This window comes from Anomalospiza imberbis, chromosome 8, assembly GCF_031753505.1.
Source record: "Anomalospiza imberbis isolate Cuckoo-Finch-1a 21T00152 chromosome 8, ASM3175350v1, whole genome shotgun sequence".
NCBI classification, from domain to species: Eukaryota; Metazoa; Chordata; class Aves; order Passeriformes; family Viduidae; genus Anomalospiza; species Anomalospiza imberbis.
In genome coordinates, this window is record NC_089688.1 from 19,663,782 (window position 1) to 19,681,467 (window position 17,686).

General features: G+C 36.2%; 1 protein-coding gene across 7 annotated transcripts in view; it reads left to right on the forward strand.

The window, feature by feature from the left end:
* Positions 1 to 17,686, forward strand: part of MYOF (myoferlin) — a 62,788-nt gene that overhangs the window by 5,523 nt on the left and 39,579 nt on the right. For 6 of the 7 annotated variants that reach the window (XR_011001396.1, XR_011001394.1, XM_068197668.1 and 3 more), the window contains exons 2-13: positions 580 to 635; positions 1,495 to 1,586; positions 7,875 to 7,983; positions 9,248 to 9,332; positions 11,427 to 11,587; positions 12,080 to 12,208; positions 13,482 to 13,544; positions 13,657 to 13,707; positions 15,209 to 15,239; positions 15,682 to 15,797; positions 16,915 to 17,041; positions 17,511 to 17,614. Coding sequence is in view for 5 of the 7 variants with exons in the window: in XM_068197668.1 (XP_068053769.1) it covers positions 580 to 635; positions 1,495 to 1,586; positions 7,875 to 7,983; positions 9,248 to 9,332; positions 11,427 to 11,587; positions 12,080 to 12,208; positions 13,482 to 13,544; positions 13,657 to 13,707; positions 15,209 to 15,239; positions 15,682 to 15,797; positions 16,915 to 17,041; positions 17,511 to 17,614 (1,124 nt within the window). In the remaining 2 variants the exon portion in view is untranslated. Of the gene's footprint in view, positions 1 to 579; positions 636 to 1,494; positions 1,587 to 7,874; positions 7,984 to 9,247; positions 9,333 to 11,426; positions 11,588 to 12,079; positions 12,209 to 13,481; positions 13,545 to 13,656; positions 13,708 to 14,471; positions 14,577 to 15,208; positions 15,240 to 15,681; positions 15,798 to 16,914; positions 17,042 to 17,510; positions 17,615 to 17,686 lie in introns of those variants that run through there. The other variant, XM_068197667.1, reaches the window with a different exon arrangement.

Sequence of the window (17,686 nt, forward strand, 5' to 3'; positions counted from 1 at the left end):
TCTGGAAACCATTTTTTCGGGAAGGATTTCCTCTTACATGGTTGTGTATTTCTTCTAATATTTGCTCATTTAAACCAGACAGTGCTGTAAGCACATCTGTAGCACATCTCATAAGATTTTTTTCAATGTGATTTTATTCCAGAGCTAAACATTCAAAAATATTTTGTAACTCAAATATGGTAAATATGTAACACATTTTTTCTGCTACTTTCAAAAGTAGTGCTTTACTTCTATCACTTAAAGGTTACTGTTTGGTTTGAGATCTCCAAGTCTTTTAGTCTGTATTTTTTCATCATTATTGAAGGTGAAGCTAAGGGTCATAAAAGGTTGTGAAACCTAAATATTTATTTTGTTTTTTGGAAATACAACTAGCTATGCTTAAACAAAACAATAAAAAGCCTCAACTACTAAAATTGCCCAGGGGACTTCTTGATTGTAAAACCTACAACTTCTGGAAGAGGTAAAAAGAATTGAAATATTTGGTTTAAAGTTCAAGCCTTCTTTACAAAAGTGAAAGGAAAAAATATTTTTGTAGTGCTTTAGCAAAAACAAGTAATCACGCTTTCTTTGTATTTGCAGATGAAAAAAAGAAAACAAAGAAGATTGAAAATGAACTCAATCCTGTTTGGAATGAGGTAATTTTTTAAAAAATAAATCCTTGGTCATTTTAAGACAATGCTTGTAGAGTCGTTAATTCAGTTTCAGCAGCTGAGCATGTTGTTGGAAAGGGGATCTAGTGCTATGTGTTCTTCCAAGGTCTCAGTAAATGCAGGTGAATGGATCCATCTTGCACCGTATATTACAATTTATTAGCAATGTGTTACTGTAAAACTAGATGGATAACTGATGAGTTTGTGGCCTGGTTTTGTTCCCACTTTCTTTCGATCAAAATGATACTCAGCCATGGGAACCTAATGGGATAATTTATTATGTACCAGGAAGAACCATACAGAATTAAAAGAAATTATGTATTGGAAGTCCTCATGGTTTATTTGTAGGCCTAGTCTTATGTTGCATCTTCAGGAATATTTTTCTTGGGGAAAATGTTTTCTTGGCAGTGTTTTTTCACAATGATAAATGAAAGTTAAAGATTTTTCTTATACTTTGTAATTAGAATTATAAAGAAAGGGAAAACACAACTATTTGTTTAAATTCAATAGCAACTGAGTTCAGCCAGTATTGGAGTGGATTAATATCAGATATTATAAATGACAAGACAATATGTATGCTAGTGTGAGGAAGTGGAAATGTAAAAGAAATTATGGTTCACTATGAAACAATTTACTTGTGCTATTGTTGCTAGTAATTAGCTAATCAAATACATGCTATGAGCATTTTTTACTTTACTTGTGCAAATGTAAGCTGGATTTGGTCTCTCACTAAATGCAAAATTTATTTCTGAATAATTTTGTTGTATCTGCTACTCTGCTGTTAATTTTTACATAACTTGTCATTATATTTTGGGTTTGGTCTATTTTTTTTTTTTTTGTTCAGATTGTTGAATTTGACTTGAAAGGAATTGCTCTGGATAGTTCGTCTTCCCTAACAATTATTGTGAAGGATTTTGAAACAATTGGACAAAACAAGTATGTTCCTTCTTTCCCTCTCCCTACCCACTCCCACCCCAGTATTAAACACAACTTTCAATGCAGAAGTACAGGGGGAAAATGGAACTGATAGCTGATGTTTGCTGTGCTCTCTCTTCTCTGTCAATTACTTTTCAAGTACTTCTGCCAAGTGGTGTTCTCTGTTGCTAATCTGAAAGGAAGTATGATCATGTCATCTTTTCTTTTTATTTCATGGCAGATTTCATGTGGCTTAGGCAAACATTCATGTTTACTCATAGTAGCCCAATTCCATTGTTAGCTTTTCTTTACTGCTCTCTGCCTCCTCCCAATATGTGGATTCTGGTTTTCACAATACTCTAACAGCTCTGTCATAAAATCACTGTGAGTCAAGACAGTGCCCTCAGGTCTCTCATTCTTGAGATTCCTGCAGGTCAGTTAGGCAGGAATATATTGCATGCCTCTGACTTTAGGAAGATCTCGAAACTTGAGATAGGAAAGCTTATCAGTAGTCAGAGTTTTGTAATGGACTTTATAATGCATCAGAAAATAAAGGAAGGTGATTATCTGAAGCACCTAAAATGTTTCATTCTGTACATGGATTCAAAGTTAAGCAGTCATGTGGTTGGTTTTCTTCAAATTGTATTTTAAAATATCATCTAAACTCATATTTGTAACACTTAACCCCCAGCTTGTGCAAATGCCTGTTTGTTTTGCTTGGGTTTATGCACAGAAAGTTTTTCACATCAAAGGCAGAGTAACACCTTCAAAGTAATGCTCTTTGAAAATAGACCCTCAATAACATCCTCATATTTGCAATGTGTGATGTGTTTGGAAGGGATATTGGCAGGGAAACAGGAGAAGGGGGTGAGAAGTGAGAAACACATGAGCAGGCATTCTGATTTTAACATGGTAATAGGAAATAGCATCTTGTAGTTCTTTTAAGGACACAAAGCACTGTAACAACAAGAGATTTGATATTTATGAACATTTACATTTAGATGAAAGGAGGGAGTGTGGAATAAGTTTCTCACCTACCAATTGCATGTATGCATAACCTGTATTTCTGTAGAGTTACTGATTCTGTTTCCTGAGTTGGGAGAGATTTAGGACTACCATATCATAGATTTGCTACTTTTTCATGGTATCCTCTTCTAATACTTAAGAAAAAGTTTATAGTTAGATACATGTCTGAAGAGCTGTAGCATTTCAAAACAGTGCTCAGTGGAAGAGTGTGCAAATAACACTCCCATGGTTTGTCTGCATGCTAGTTCAGGATTGAAAGGTGGAGCACAATGCCTATCTAAGGTCCTTACTAGAGAGAGCTATTCTAATAACAGTTTAAGAAACCCAGTTTTTGCTTCTGACATTCACAAGTAGACCCATTAACTTGGGAGGTGTATTAGGTGTCTAAGCTAAGTGGGATTTGAGTTGAAATCAACAGTCTTCCCTTTAGAGATTCATGGTTTTATATATTTTATTTTAAAATCTAGATTTAATTTGGATTTAGTTTTTGAGTATAAAGAGGATGTCTAGGGGGCTCTGTTGCCTGAGAATGAGGAATAAGAAGCTGCTACACCATGTCTTTGGCTCTATTTTCTTTCTTCTGGAGGAAAATAAGCAGTGGGGATTGCTGTTGTTACATTCAAGGTAGTGACACCTCTTGCTCAAATGTTCTGCTACTGTCTCTCCATAGGCCAGAAGCAGAGCCCTGTGTTCCTCAGGCCAGCCTCCCTCTCTGGCTGCTCGCTCACAAAGCTCCTGGCCAGCACACACTCTGCTGGTCCATGCACTCTGAGTCCTGACTGAGTTGCAGACACCTGGTCTGTCGCTATGCCCGATACAGAACCTGTAGAGCAACAGAGCAGAAGATTGCTATATAAGACATGATTTGTTCCTGTTCCTAAAAGCCGATGTAACTGTTCATCCAGTCTGTTTTTAAACATGCTGGAGGAGGAGTACAGTGGATGTTATTCTGCTTTTGCACTGTGCCAAGGCACTGAACTCATTGCTTTGGCATGTTTCTGTAAATTAAGCCTGAAAGAACATTTGGATATTTTTCCATTTCTTTGTTTTCCAAAAGAGGAAATTTACTGCTTCATTTACAGGATCACTAAACTTTTGTAGATAGGTTAATGAGTGCTCTTCATGGAGAAAAGTCACAATCACTGGAAAAGATAAATAAAGCAAACCAATGTATACAGACAGAACATCATAGGAATAAAGCAGAGGACTCGTATGATTCATGCTTAGTTAGATTTTCTGGCATAAAGATGTTTGAAAAGAGAACACATCTGTTATCTATTACATCTAATACTGTTAGTAGAAAGATTTCAAATTCTCAGAACACAAATCTTTCTGCAGTTAAAAAGTCCCAAAAACCTCACAGTAATGTCAGTTGTCCCTGTGAAAGTTAAGAAAATGAGCTGGGATTATGTGTTTCCCCATGTCCTTTGTGTAGTTAGTAACCTAGTGAGACAGGAAAAACAGATTGGGCACACCCTTTGCTCTAACAGAAAAATGCAGCTACGAATGAGCAGTGCAGCAAATTATTTAATCATTACTAAGGATTTCTCATCGTTAAATAATTTCCAGATTGTTTAAATCCTCCTACAGCTGTACCCTTTTGTGTGGATTATTTTCCACATCAGTGTGACTGTACATAGTTGCAGGATTGCCTTGCATCCATTGTATGGAAGATCTAGACAGCTTAAGACTCAGTTTTGGGCTTTTCTTCCTTGTTCAAAACAGTATCCGTGTTTTGGAAGATCTAGACAGCTTAAGACTCAGTTTTGGGCTTTTCTTCCTTGTTCAAAACAGTATCCATGTTTTGTTTCTTTTTTAAAGTTTGTTCTTGCAAAGAGTATTATCAAATAAGTAAAGATCAAATAGAGGGTTTTCTCAATAAAAATATGGAAACATAGCAGGAATAACAGAAGGTGGGTGTTGGGTCTTGTAGCATACTCTATAATGAAATATACACACTGAGAAAGATAGGTTGAGTTTAGTAATTGTAACTGCAGCATAGAATCAAGTTGCTGATGAGAATAATAAATATAAACCTCTGCCAAAATATACCCTTAAAGATAGATGAAAATAATTTAAATGCTTGACTCTTCAGTAATTTAAACCTTGGGGCTTCCTGTAGAAGTGGCATGTAAGCAGCTAGAGGACATGATAGGCTAAAGAATTTACTATATATTGCTACCTTCAAACCAAGAGGAATAATAAAATGGTTGGAACTGTGAGTTAGCACTTCCTGATCCAGACATGGGTGTGAAGTTTCACTTCACTTGGTTTTTTAGGCAGCTAACAGGAAGTTCTAACCACAGCACTAACGGATTAATTAGCTTTGGCACAAATGCAACTCAGTGTTTAGTAGTTGGTCATCAGTAGTTCATTGATTTCATGCTTATAAACTAGGTGTTTTCCTTTTATCAGCATGGGGAAGCTGTTGTAGGCCTGCTAAGGTTCAAAATGAGCTTCTGATTAGGGATTTTGCATTTAATTTTGGTGTCGTCTCCAGTGGTAGGCCAGAATGTTTAAACTGCTTGTAGAACAGGGTTTTTGCTTTACTCCTGCAAAACTGAAAAAGTTTAAGAGACCAGACTGATTGGGCATTATACCTGTGGAAGTCTTAGGAATAGCCAAAAACATTAAAGAAACAATACTAATTTACTTTGGTCTTCTACTAAAACAGCTGATGAAGAAAGGTCAGAGGATGCATTAAGCTATTCCAGTAGCAGAAGCTGTCACACTTGATGGTGTCACAAGACTAGTGTGACCTGGAATTAAATGGGCAAATGTTGATCTGCTCAGGCAAGAGGATGAAAGCTGGAATAGGTCCAGCAAAGAACAGTGTCCTTTGATGATGTACAGGCGGTAGAAAGTCTTTTCAGCTGTGCTGGAAAGAAAGGATTCCTTGTCATCTTGTAAATCATGGCTTCAGATGGAGGTCACATACAATCCTGCGTGAAGGTAAAAACTCTTCAGAGTTCAGAGGAGCCCAGCAATTTCACAGTAGCCGTGCAGAGAACTGGGGTCTAGTTACCTGTCAGAGGGAAGTATAGGAGCAGACCTTGCAGTACTGCACTGAACATCAGTGAACTGGTGATGGACATAATCTCGCAACAGCTCCTGAGATCTGATGCAGCTGACTTAGCCCAAAGATTAGAGACCTGACAGAAACATGTCAGAAAAAAGTCTTTCTCTAAGACTTGTACAAAAGTGACAAAGATGAGACCTACAGACGACTTTGAGGCATTCCTTGGCACTTTGGAATGTATTACTTCAGTTGTTGAGTAGCTGTATGCTCAAAACCAGACTGGACACAGTCATGGGTAACCTGTTCTAGCTGACTAACCTTGAGCAGAGGCACTGGACTAGATGATCATGAGTAATTCCTTCCAACATCATCAGTTCTGTGCTTCTGATAAGGGAGGGGTGAAACATCCCAAATCCAGTGAGCGGGACAACTTTTGGAAAGGCAGAATAGTGTCCAAAGCTTAAAATTTGGCTAAAGTCTAGAAGTGGACTAAGAGAGTTTATAGATTGAATATTAAATTTCTCAGTCTTGTTAGAGTGGAAAAAGACTGGAGACTGTTGTTGCCCAACCTGCTAAAGGGGGGGAAATAAAGGCATGTAGTTAGAGAGGCAATATATAGAGGCAACTGGTTGCAAGCAAGAAGTCTGTGTAACTGATTCCCTCTTCAATCTGCTGAAGGTGATCACTGTTTTAAAAATGGCTACTGTGCATTCAAATGTGTGCAGTTATCATTTGTGCAGGGCAGATGAGGATGTAGAAATGGAAATGTACAGTGGAAAATTTGAAAAGCTCTACAGGTGAATGGCAATTCTTGAGTTAATGTCACCAGATAGGAGGGTGTGGTTGCTCAAACATTCATCCTGCTGATTTGAGATTACTTTGGGTGGCTTCTGAATTGTTTTGAAGTCACTTCATAAGCTCCAGTGCTTATATCAAATCAGAAGGTCAAGTCTATATAAATTTTCTACGAATGTGCATAGAAAAATATTTTGTTTCTCTTTTTTCCCCTTCTATGTCATCTCAAAACATATAAGTTTCTGCAGCTGAACAGAAGTTGTGATGTGTAATACCTGGAAGGTGTATTTGGAGGAAATAGATGTTTTATACTTATGTATCCTAATGCACTTTGCAAAAAAATAATTTATGTTCTCGTAACAGAGTATGCAAGAGCAGCTATAATAGTGCTCTTGCTCCATGTGAAAAGATACCCTTGCATCCTTAGCTGCTCCATGAATAAGCTCTGTAACTTCAGGGGACCTCAGGTTCTTTGTGTACAGGACTTTTTTCCTCTTTGGCAGCAAAGCTGCTATTTTATTTGTGACACATGAGCTTTGAAATATTTACAGGCTAAAATTATCTTGGTTTTTTCCATTGAAAAAAAATCACAGTTATTCCAGTAATCCACTCCAGTATGGGAGTAAACTGCTACTACATACCATGGGAATGAAACACAGTGCCAGGTATCATGAGACCAGTACCACACTCAGAAATTTTGCCTAAAAGTAATCGCTTGGGCTAAAAGTATGTGCAATTTTCATCTTTCTGGGAGAGGGTGGGAGTGACAGATGCAGTCCCAAAGTAGGCAGAAGTAGCTCAGAAGAGTCTACCACATGTCTGATCCCTCTGAAACCTTCCTTTGGTAGACTGCTCTAGAACCATTAGAAACATTCTGAGAATTTAGAAGGGAGAAGATGAACCTGTTCCAAAATGCAGAATATGAGCAAGAAGAATAATTTTGTGATTCTCTAGTAAACACATTGATTGCATTTGTTCTGTATCACTGTTTTCATTACGAAGACGTGGATTTATCTGGTTTTATGTCTCTTTCTGTGTAGTACAACAGCTGTTGTCCCTAGTCCACTACTTCTCACTTGAGAGTTTGCAAATCTGTAGGGAAAGAAATTTTTATATTCTTTAGTTTACCAATGAGAATTCAGTGGTGGAAATAAGTGACATTGCTATTGAAAGTTATACACACAGGATTATTTTCAAAAATACATGAAAAATAATTTATTTTTTTTACCTCTTTTAGGTTAAAGCTGTGGCTGCCATAAACAACGCCAACACATTTGAGTGTAATGAAGCAGAAATTAAAAATTAGCAGTACACAATCATTACATGGCGTTTGCAATGGTCTTTTGTTGTACTTTGTGTTTTCAAGTCATGGCTGGAGTTACTTGGTTGACTAACAGATGGTAGCAAAAGAAAAATGGGAACCTCTGATGTATATTTGCATTCTAATAATGATTTTTATTTTATTTCAGATTAATTGGCAGTGCATCCGTAGCACTTAAAGATCTTGTAGGTAACCAAAGCAGATCTTTTCCCTTCAAACTCATACCTCTACTGAATGACAGGGGACAAGAAACTGGAGTGAGTGACTTACATTTTCTTCTTTTACTGTATTTTTGATCAAAATGCTACAGCAATATCAGTTTAATTCTTGGAAATGTCTAGCAAAAGCTCCAGACAGAGGAAATTTATAACCAGAGATAATTAATTTTGTTTTCTCTGTATATATTATGTATTTGTATATATGTGTAATAAATATTATGCACCACAGAGTATGCATGGAAATCAGCCCGATGTTGAAAAAGTGCATTTTCCAAGTACCAGATGGAGTTCCCACATGCACCTTTTTGCCATATGCTTTGTAACAGCTACCTGTGTCATTGCACTGACTCTGGAAAGCACATGATCATGTACATGTTCACTGCCAGCTCCCTTCAGAAAGTTGCACAAGAACTTGCTTAACTTGATTTAGCACATGCTTAGATTTAAATGGTTATTAACTTAGTTATTAATTAAGTAGGTTTTAGAATCTGGGACCTTACTGTGTTTGTGCAGTGTAGCTTTTAAGGCACTTCATACTGCATTCTAGTACACTCAGTCATGGGAGACTCTAAGCGTAATTTCAGTCTCTCAGCAGCTGCAGTTTAATATCATGATTAGTTGGTCACAGGGTTGGGCTTTTTTTGCTGACTCCTCATGTTACTCTGGCAACTAGTAATAATAATGGTTTGTTCAATAATCCAAAAGCACAGTCAAGCACAAAAAAGACAATTCTATAATTAGAATGGAAAATGATGTATTGTTTTTCTTCCAGGATGGAGATATGAACAAGCAATTAGAGAAGCCAGCTAGGAAATATTACTTATGGTTCAGACTTAAGTTGTTGATGAGATAGTGTTGTTTCTCTACTGCCTTTGTTTTCTGTCTGCAAATTTAGGATGTTACCTTGTCAGCCATGAATATTGTGGAACTAAAACTAGAATTTGTAGGACATCTTACATGCTTGTATTGTGACAGATTTTTCTAAATATAAACATAGCGACTCCATTTCTTAAATATTATTTTAGAACCTAGTCCATTAGCTGAAAATTGTGTAAGCTTTATTGTTTGTGTATATATATATATATATATATATATATATATATATATTGTTTGTGTATATATATATATATATATATATATATATAGATTAATAATAGTTTATTGATTTACTAGTAGCTGAAACATTACAGATCTGTTGTGCCCATGAATAGTTAACTGTTCATGCACAGTGTTAGAGCAACGTACTGCTTTAAATCAACTGTTGTGAATACTGTAGGCTACATAAAAAACTTTTTCTCTATAGGCAACAATTGATTTGGTAGTAGGATATGAGCCACCAGCTGGACCTGCAAATCCAACTGATCCAGGAGGGACCAGTGCACAGGAAGGTATTTCATCCTTTTCTCAGAACATTTTTTGTTAAAAGCTCTAGGAGCTGTTTTAAGGTGAGGCAATAGGAAGATTCAGCAGCACTGTTCACCAGAAGCAAGCATGTCAAGACTGCCAGATAGTTATTTCAAAGAAATTAAGGATGATTCAGAAGCTAAGAAAAAAATTGGCATTTCCTGATATAAAACGGATTTTAGCATAATTTTCTCTGTTTGTTTAAAAACCTTTCAAAATTACTTTTGTTTAGGAAAGAAAGATTTTTGAATGCTCAAGGAAGAAGCAATTATCTGCTGCAATTCTAGGGCTAAGCAAAAAGCAGAGACATTCCATCTATTACTTTCAATGTCAGGGAGCTTGGTGAAAAAATTTTCTTGATTAATTAAACCTCTTTTCCCTTGTAGAACAATTAAGTTTTGGAAGACACTGTTTTATATTAGGTTGATATTTGAGTAGGCAATGAAGTACTATGATCAGTAGGGAATATTCTTTAGTCTCTCTGTATATCGTATTAACCAGGCTTTTTCTGAGAGTATTTTTGAGATCTGGTTTTCCAGACTCTTAAAAGAACTGTGAAATAACAAGCTTTTGCAGTTGATTGGAAAATAATAAACCTAATATCAAGGCTGTGTTTGTGAAGAAAGAAGGAAGTTTAATAAATGTTTTGTGGTTGAGGAGAAGTAAATCAGTTTGACCATTATTTGGTGAAAGATAGTAACATAAGAAGAAAAATATTGAAATCAGGGGTCTTCTGGAGGGAAGTTTTGATTACACTGACTTCTCTCAGAGGTGTTCTTGGAGAGTGAAAGGATAATTAATATAAACACAAAAGTTGTGTGTTAAACTACTGCATTTCGAAGTAATTTAATAGAAATGTGCACTTGAAGGCTAAAAATGCAAATTCACTTTTATGAGATTATTTGATTTTTTTTTTCAATTATAACATACAGATAATATAATAAATGGCAGTTTTTTAGCTAGCACCCAGAAACTGCATGAAAATTATTTCAGTGTGAATTATCAAACACACTTTAGTTAGTTATAGCAAATACCTATTTCCCATGAAATGAAATCACTTTCCCAAAGACAGCTGCAGCTCAAATTCAGGAATTAAAAGTTAAGTGCTAGGGTATGTAATCAGTTAGCTGCATGGATCCATTCAGGCAAATGCATTTTGAGAGATGTTAGAAATGTGGGTGGGGTCTTATGTCTATAAAATTCATAGTATGTCAGTCTCTCTGGTTTTCTACATCTCTTACAAGGACCATGACGGACTTTGTATAACGAAGTGATCATCAGCCTGTAATTTATGAAGTTAGAATACATTCTGTTAATGCCAACCACCAGAGACACAGCTCATTCTCCTTCTAAATTTTACCATAGTCACCGTCCAGTTAAGAAAAGCTGGAAACACAAGGAAGTGACCACTTTTGTGGTCTAGATATTTATGGATCCTATTTTGCAATACTGGAATCTCAGGATATGATTCAGTATTACAGTGTCATGTGGTTGTAGAACTGTCTTCCACAGAGGTATGATGATTTCAGAACTGTCAAAGAGCCTTACTGAAAATTTATTCCACACTTAAATGTTGTGGAGAAGGATTCAGTTTTATTTTGGTTGGCAGGCCCTAAATGTATTTGTGCATGCAAGGTTCTGAACTAAAAACCAGTGCTGTGCTATAGCCTAGTCTTGCTGATGGGAAACAGCAAGATTCATTGAACAGCAATGTTTATTCAGCTGGAATAAAATGAATCCCTTGTGGTGAATTGTGAACTAGTTGGAGAATGATTACAGCTCATCTTTACTTGAATTGGTTGATTTAAAAAGTGTATGGGAATTGTATTAGACACTCTGCATCCAGAATAGAGACTGAGCTAGAGTAAGTTTGGTTAGGATATAAGTTGTTCTTAAGCAGGCTAGAATGACTAGCTTTCAAAAGGAGTTGGAAGAATGTAGTTGGCAAAAACATTGTTGATGTGAGCTAATAATAGAATTTTAGTGGAACTCTTGAATATCAGACTCTTACTCCTGTAACTTCAACAGCAAGTTCTGCTATTTATTTATTAATTGCACTGGTTTTTTTGCTGTATGAGATGGAGAAGATGATGGAGATTATGAGGATGGGTTGGATGGTCCAGTTGGTGGTGTCACACCAACAGTTCCAAGTGGCACAAAGGAAGCCCAGCTAGCTAAACGCATCACCAGAGGAAAGAAAACTCGGAGAATGCTCTCTAACAAGCCACAAGATTTTCAGGTACTAGATTTATTAGATACTGCATTTTTCCTTTTTCTGCTGAGCTTAACACTCCTCCTTTTACACAGCCTGAGCATAATTTAATGTCAGCTTATCTAATGCAGCACAGAGATAATTAGCCTCTTCATTTGAAAGCCAGTATTTCAAAATTATTCCTCAAATGTTCCTGTTACTGAGATGTCTGATTTTGTACAGTTCTGACTGAAATAGGGATGAACCTTATTTACTTTATAGTTGTAAATATTTCAAACTACTGTAGCAGTTCTAAAAATAAATGGTAAAGGCAAGTGAAAAAACTCCAGCGAAATAATTAACTCTAACTTGTCTTGTAAAATTAGTTAATGTCATAATTAAGCTTGCAAAGTCTGCTTTGTATCTGTCAGCTACTTCAGATGTTGGCTAACATTTTTGGAGGTATAATAAGGAATTGTTGTGATCAGGATCACAGATAATATAGAGAATTAATTAGTACAAGTATTTGATTTTTTTCAGATTCGTGTTAGAATCATTGAAGGTCGTCAGTTACCTGGAAATAACATAAAACCAGTTGTCAAAGTTCATGTTTGTGGTCAGACACACCGGACAAGAATCAAAAGGGGAAATAACCCATTTTTTGATGAAGTAAGTGTAAGAGCACTCTAGCTGATGTGTTGAGGCTATCAAATGTTGAGAAGTAGCTAATACAGCTTTCATTATGATCAATTAATAAGAATTTACTAATATTTGTGGGTAATTATGGCTAACATACATTATGCCATTCCCAGTCCCTTTCTTTATGCATTCACATCACTAAACACATCTCTGTCACTGACAGTCTTAGCAGATAAAACTAAGTAGAAGGAAGTCAAACTTTATATGAGACATACGGAATGTTTTCTTTGGTGCAGTTGGTCTTGTGGCAGAATCACTCTGAATAGTTGTGTTCAGGTTATAAAAATCACAGAAAAATTAATTTGAAATCATTGTAGACCTCTGTGGTGTGTGCAGACAAGTGCTTAGCATGCAATGCCATAGACTGCCACAGAGTCTGGAAATGTCACTGCCTTGCTACCCATGATTTGTAAAAGCACAACTAGATTTCTCTGTCCAGACGGGGGGTGTGTGCATCAAACACACTGAAATACAGGAGAGAATTCAAAGCCACCTAAGGGGCAATAGAATGATCCCACAGCTGGAAGACTAGTGTTGCAAAACTGAAGTGTAATAGAGAGAAATCTGAGGATAACTGATTATCTGGGCATGTGTGAAAAATTCAGAAGATTATGGAATTGCATGGCAAGCATGTTTAACGCACACAGGCAAGACCAAGGAATTTATAAAAAATTGAAACTTGAACTAAGCTGTAGGTAGCAGTCAATATTTCTGAAGCCATGGAAAAAATAGGGAGGGCAGAAAGCCGGTTGTACCTTATATTGAAAAAATTCTTTGGCAGTCTCAATATCCATAGTAGTCTAAAACTGGAATAGGAATCACTTTCACCACTAACCCTAAACAAGGTTTCTTTGACTACTACAACAGAGATGGTTAGACCAGGATTTAATGTTCTGGCAAATGAACTTTATAGTTTCTGAAGTTGTTTCGCTGAGAAAAATATGAAGTGCAGAGCAAGGAGCAAAGGGCAGTGCTGGAACTTTGCAGCACAGTTATGCTGACAGTGTTTGTTCAAATGGAAGTTGTGGCTGTCCTGTCTGTGTTGTACTGAGTCAATTTACTAAATTCAGTTTTTCATTCTGCACTGTTACCACATAATATATCCAGCAAGGAGGTGGGGCAAAAGTGCTGTATCAGGCATGCTTCGCATGCCTCTTAAAATAATGCTTTTGCATTTTATTTTCAAGTAATTATGTCTTTATCATTTTAAGACAGGTTTTTTTGTTTGTTTTTACCTTGACAGATATTTTTCTACAATGTCCACATGACTCCTTTAGAGCTGCTTGATGAAACCATTAGCATTCGGGTAAGAAAAACCAGTGCATAGTCACAAGGCTGCTGGATACCTGTAGCATCCTCTGGCCATTTCACCAGGCTGTTTAGGAACATTCCTGTTTCATGCTCCTCTGTCTTTTTAGGTGTATGATTCTCACTCTCTACGAGCAGACTGTCTAATGGGTGAATTTAAGGTGGGTATGAAGAAAGTTCCATATCTGGACTAAATTAAATAAAATGGGAGAAAAATTTTAAGTACTGGTTTTAAATGTTTAAATTTATACTTATTTTTCATGGGGTCATGATGATGTCTTGCTTCTTAAGCTAGAGACCATATGCTCAAAGCACTAATAAGCAGCTTTTTGTATTTGAGTAGAAGAGTACTGTTAAAAAAATTGTGTGGTTTATATACCAAGTTCTCTAATTTGCATCCAGGTAATTTTTTCTTCTTTTGTGGTCAAGTGATTATTTGGTTTGAGGTAGAGTTTGAAGAGATAATTTTATTTGGTAGTTAATAGGCAGAATAGCGATATGTATGGTGGCATAACACATTCTCAGATATGTGGAGAGGTCTTCCTTTGGTCAGAAGTTAAGTAAAAACAATGGTGGAAAATTCATGTAGTTGAAGTAGTTTCTGTGGTGCTGATGATATTAATGAGATGGTCTTTATTTGGATTTGTTATGGTCAACTCTGGGAAGCAGACAAGAATTACCAGGGCAATTGTAATGGCTATTGGGGTCCACTGTTACAACATTTCCAGTATCAGTACTGGCTGTCTTTTCTGCTCGCTGATTTGGTACTGCATAAATCCGATAGGTCTCTAGACCAGCTTTTTACAAAAATATGCAAAGAGGGAAGAGTGCTCTTTTCTAAATGAAACACTTTCTGCCACAAAGCTGATTGCTTTTTGCTTCTCACTGCTTATTTTCTTTGTGATTTCTAGTGATTCAGTCAGTGGTGTATTGCTGTGTGGAAGACTGATTATTCACTAAGCAGGTGGCAGCACGTCACTCAGCTACTTTCTGTTCCTGCAGGCACACATTCCAACAGGAAACCACAAGGGTAATTCTGTCTAGAAAGACTTCACCTGCAAGGAATACTGGCCCCAACTGCCATGAGCAAACATACTTACATTCCTGAACATGTTTAAAATCTGATACAATGAATGAGGCAATCTTGTCCAGATTTGACACAATGGGGAAAGAAATGGTCATAATTCTTAATGAATAAGAGGAAATTATTCATTTTTTAAAAACCAAATTTCACTTCTGGAACTGAAGGATGTAATGTTGAGCAGGAAGAAGGAACAAAAGTGCTCTGAAAAGCCTATCTGAACATAAAATAATGAATGAGCTTAGGGAATTCAAAAAGCAGTAAGCCAGCCCCCTCTTGTGTCTCTGGTAAATGAAAAAGCTGGGGATCCAAGAGAAGAAGAAAATAACTACATGTGTTAGTTCTAATCATATTTTCTTGCATTTTCTTTTTCTTCTTGGCTTTTCTATCCCTTTGAAATCCCTCATTTTTCAACGTAAGGCATTTTCTCTTTTTCCTCCCAGTAATATTCTATGTAAACTGCCTTCTGTTTGTGACAAGAGAACAATGTAGTACTGCCTGTGAAAAAATGGGGGGAGTTGCTCAACCATTTTTCTGTTTTGATATTTCTTCAGAGGTAATGCCTTTGATCTTTATTTCAGATTGACATTGGCTATGTTTATGATGAGCCTGGTAAGTAATGGTTACTTCAGAACTTCTTTCCTTGAAACTACAGGTTGAAATGTTTCCTTAAATTTCTCAAGTAAAAGAAGAAACTTTACATTAAGTTATTTAAGTTTGTGGCTTTAAGTATTAATTTCAAAAAATCCAAAAATATATAACTCTTTTCAGTGAATTCACAACAAGCTCCTTTTTTATCAAAGACCTAAAATTTGAAAAACAATGCAAAAATATTTTATAACTATGTCCCTGAATTAGTATACCAAAATAGTTTAGCACCAGATTTCTTGTTTTGGATGGCACTATTGAGACCTGTCTAGGACAGGATTATTTTGTTAAATAATTCGGGTAATTTAGGATAAAGCATATTTTGAAATAGCCCACTGCTTATATGATGTCTGCCATTTTGTAATGGACATTACTGGGGCCGGTGGTGATGTTTGTTTTATTTTAGGCCACGCAGTCATGAGAAAGTGGCTTTTGCTGAGTGATCCTGAAGATACAAATTCAGGAGCCAAAGGCTATATGAAAGTCAGCATGTTTGTCCTGGGAACTGGAGATGAGCCACCAGTAAGTTTAATTTAAATGTTTTTCTTCCCCTCTCCATCCCATGTATACTTATTTGTATCCCCCCAACATTGTTTTAATACAGTGTAATTTGCTCTATGAGCAGTATTTATAAGTAAGACAGAATTTACTAGTGGTTTCGTCCTGTACTAAGTGGCTAACTCAAAGCTTGTTTTGTTATTCTGCTCAGTTAAGCAACCTCTACCATTTGTGGATGCTCCTTGACATACTGGAAGTAGAGATGTGTTAGCCTGGTTTTGCATGCAAGCTAATATGTAACTCTCCTTAGTGTAGCTAAGCAGGCAGAGTAACACGGATACCAGTTCCAGGACTAAGTCAGGAATGTCTCCACTATACTACCAAACATAGACAAGCCCATAGAGAAGCCAGAGTACCACCAAATTTTTCCTGGTGAAGATTAGACCCCTCAATCATTACAAGTCAGGCACAAGTAATTTGATGCAGATGAAAGCACAGGTAGTTTAAACAATCCAATCCTTCACTGTCTGCTGTTCAGTCAAGGTGAAGACAGGTGATTTTTTCTTGTAATGCTTTTCTTAGCAGACCATTGCCTGTAGTTTTGCTTTTCTTCCTGTCTGATATTTTTGCATACTGTTCTCCTTAGTTAAATATAATGTGGTCCTCAGAACCATGGGAGATTGCCTTTTAGTTTTGTATTATCTGTTCCTCTCTGCTATCCTCATGATTCTTGAAATCACAAGGATATGTCTAGTTATTTGTGGTGTGTTTATTTTGAAATGAGGAAGCATATCAGACTTGTAAGCCTTTTCTACTTGTAGTAATTGCCTTCTCATGAGATGAGTATGAAATTTGCATGAAGTTGGCATTGTATATATGCCAAAATCATCATTGTCTGATGATGGTGATTTTAAAAGTGTGATTGTAACGGGCTCCTGCAATTTAGTGCTTTAGAGATAAAACTGAAAATAAAATAGTTTTGCTAGAATTAAATTTTTGTGGCTTGATAATTTGATACAGTCTCATTCTTCATCATGAGACTGACACCAGTCTTTAGCTAATCAACAGTTTAGCTAATCACCCTAATTCTAATTCTGTACATTGCCTTGTCTTTTTTGTCTACAACTGTACCCCCCAACAGGTTGAAAAAAGGGAGAGAGATAATGAAAGTGATGATGTGGAGAGCAATCTTTTATTACCTGCTGGGATTGCACTTCGATGGGTCACTTTCCTTCTCAAAATCTACAGAGCTGAGGACATTCCACAAAGTCAGTAGCTTCTCCCTACTTGTCCATTGGTGTTTGAATTCTGTTAGAAATAGTTATTTGTGTTAGCTGTTCAGAAAGGAATATAGATGACTTTTTATCCCTTACTAGCATATTTTCTCACCTGTATCTATGCCAAATAGCAATGTCTTCAAATACATGTAGAATGCAGTGATGCCTTTAAATTCAGGAGCACATCAGCACTTCTTATGATGTTTGAAAAATATATATTCTTAAAATTGCTCCTAAGTCAAAATTCTCAGTTTTTATCTGCAGCATTTTGAATTTTGTTTATGAAGTTAGACTTCACCCTTCCTAGATCTGTGAGCTAGTTGATTTTGGTAGATTGCAATGGGCAATTTGTTATTTAGGAATAGTAGTAGTAGTAGTAATAATAATAATAATAATAATAATAATAATAATAATAATAATAAAAACAACTACCTTAATCTAATCTTTGACACCTCTCCAGTGGATGATGCTTTTGCACAAACTGTCAAGGAAATATTTGGAGGAGAAGCCGACAAGAAAAACCTTGTAGATCCATTTGTAGAAGTTTCTTTTGCTGGGAAAAAGGTAATTTAGTAAACATCTGTACCTTTGTATTCTAATTGTAGTCCTGAGAATAGATTTCATAAACCAACATGA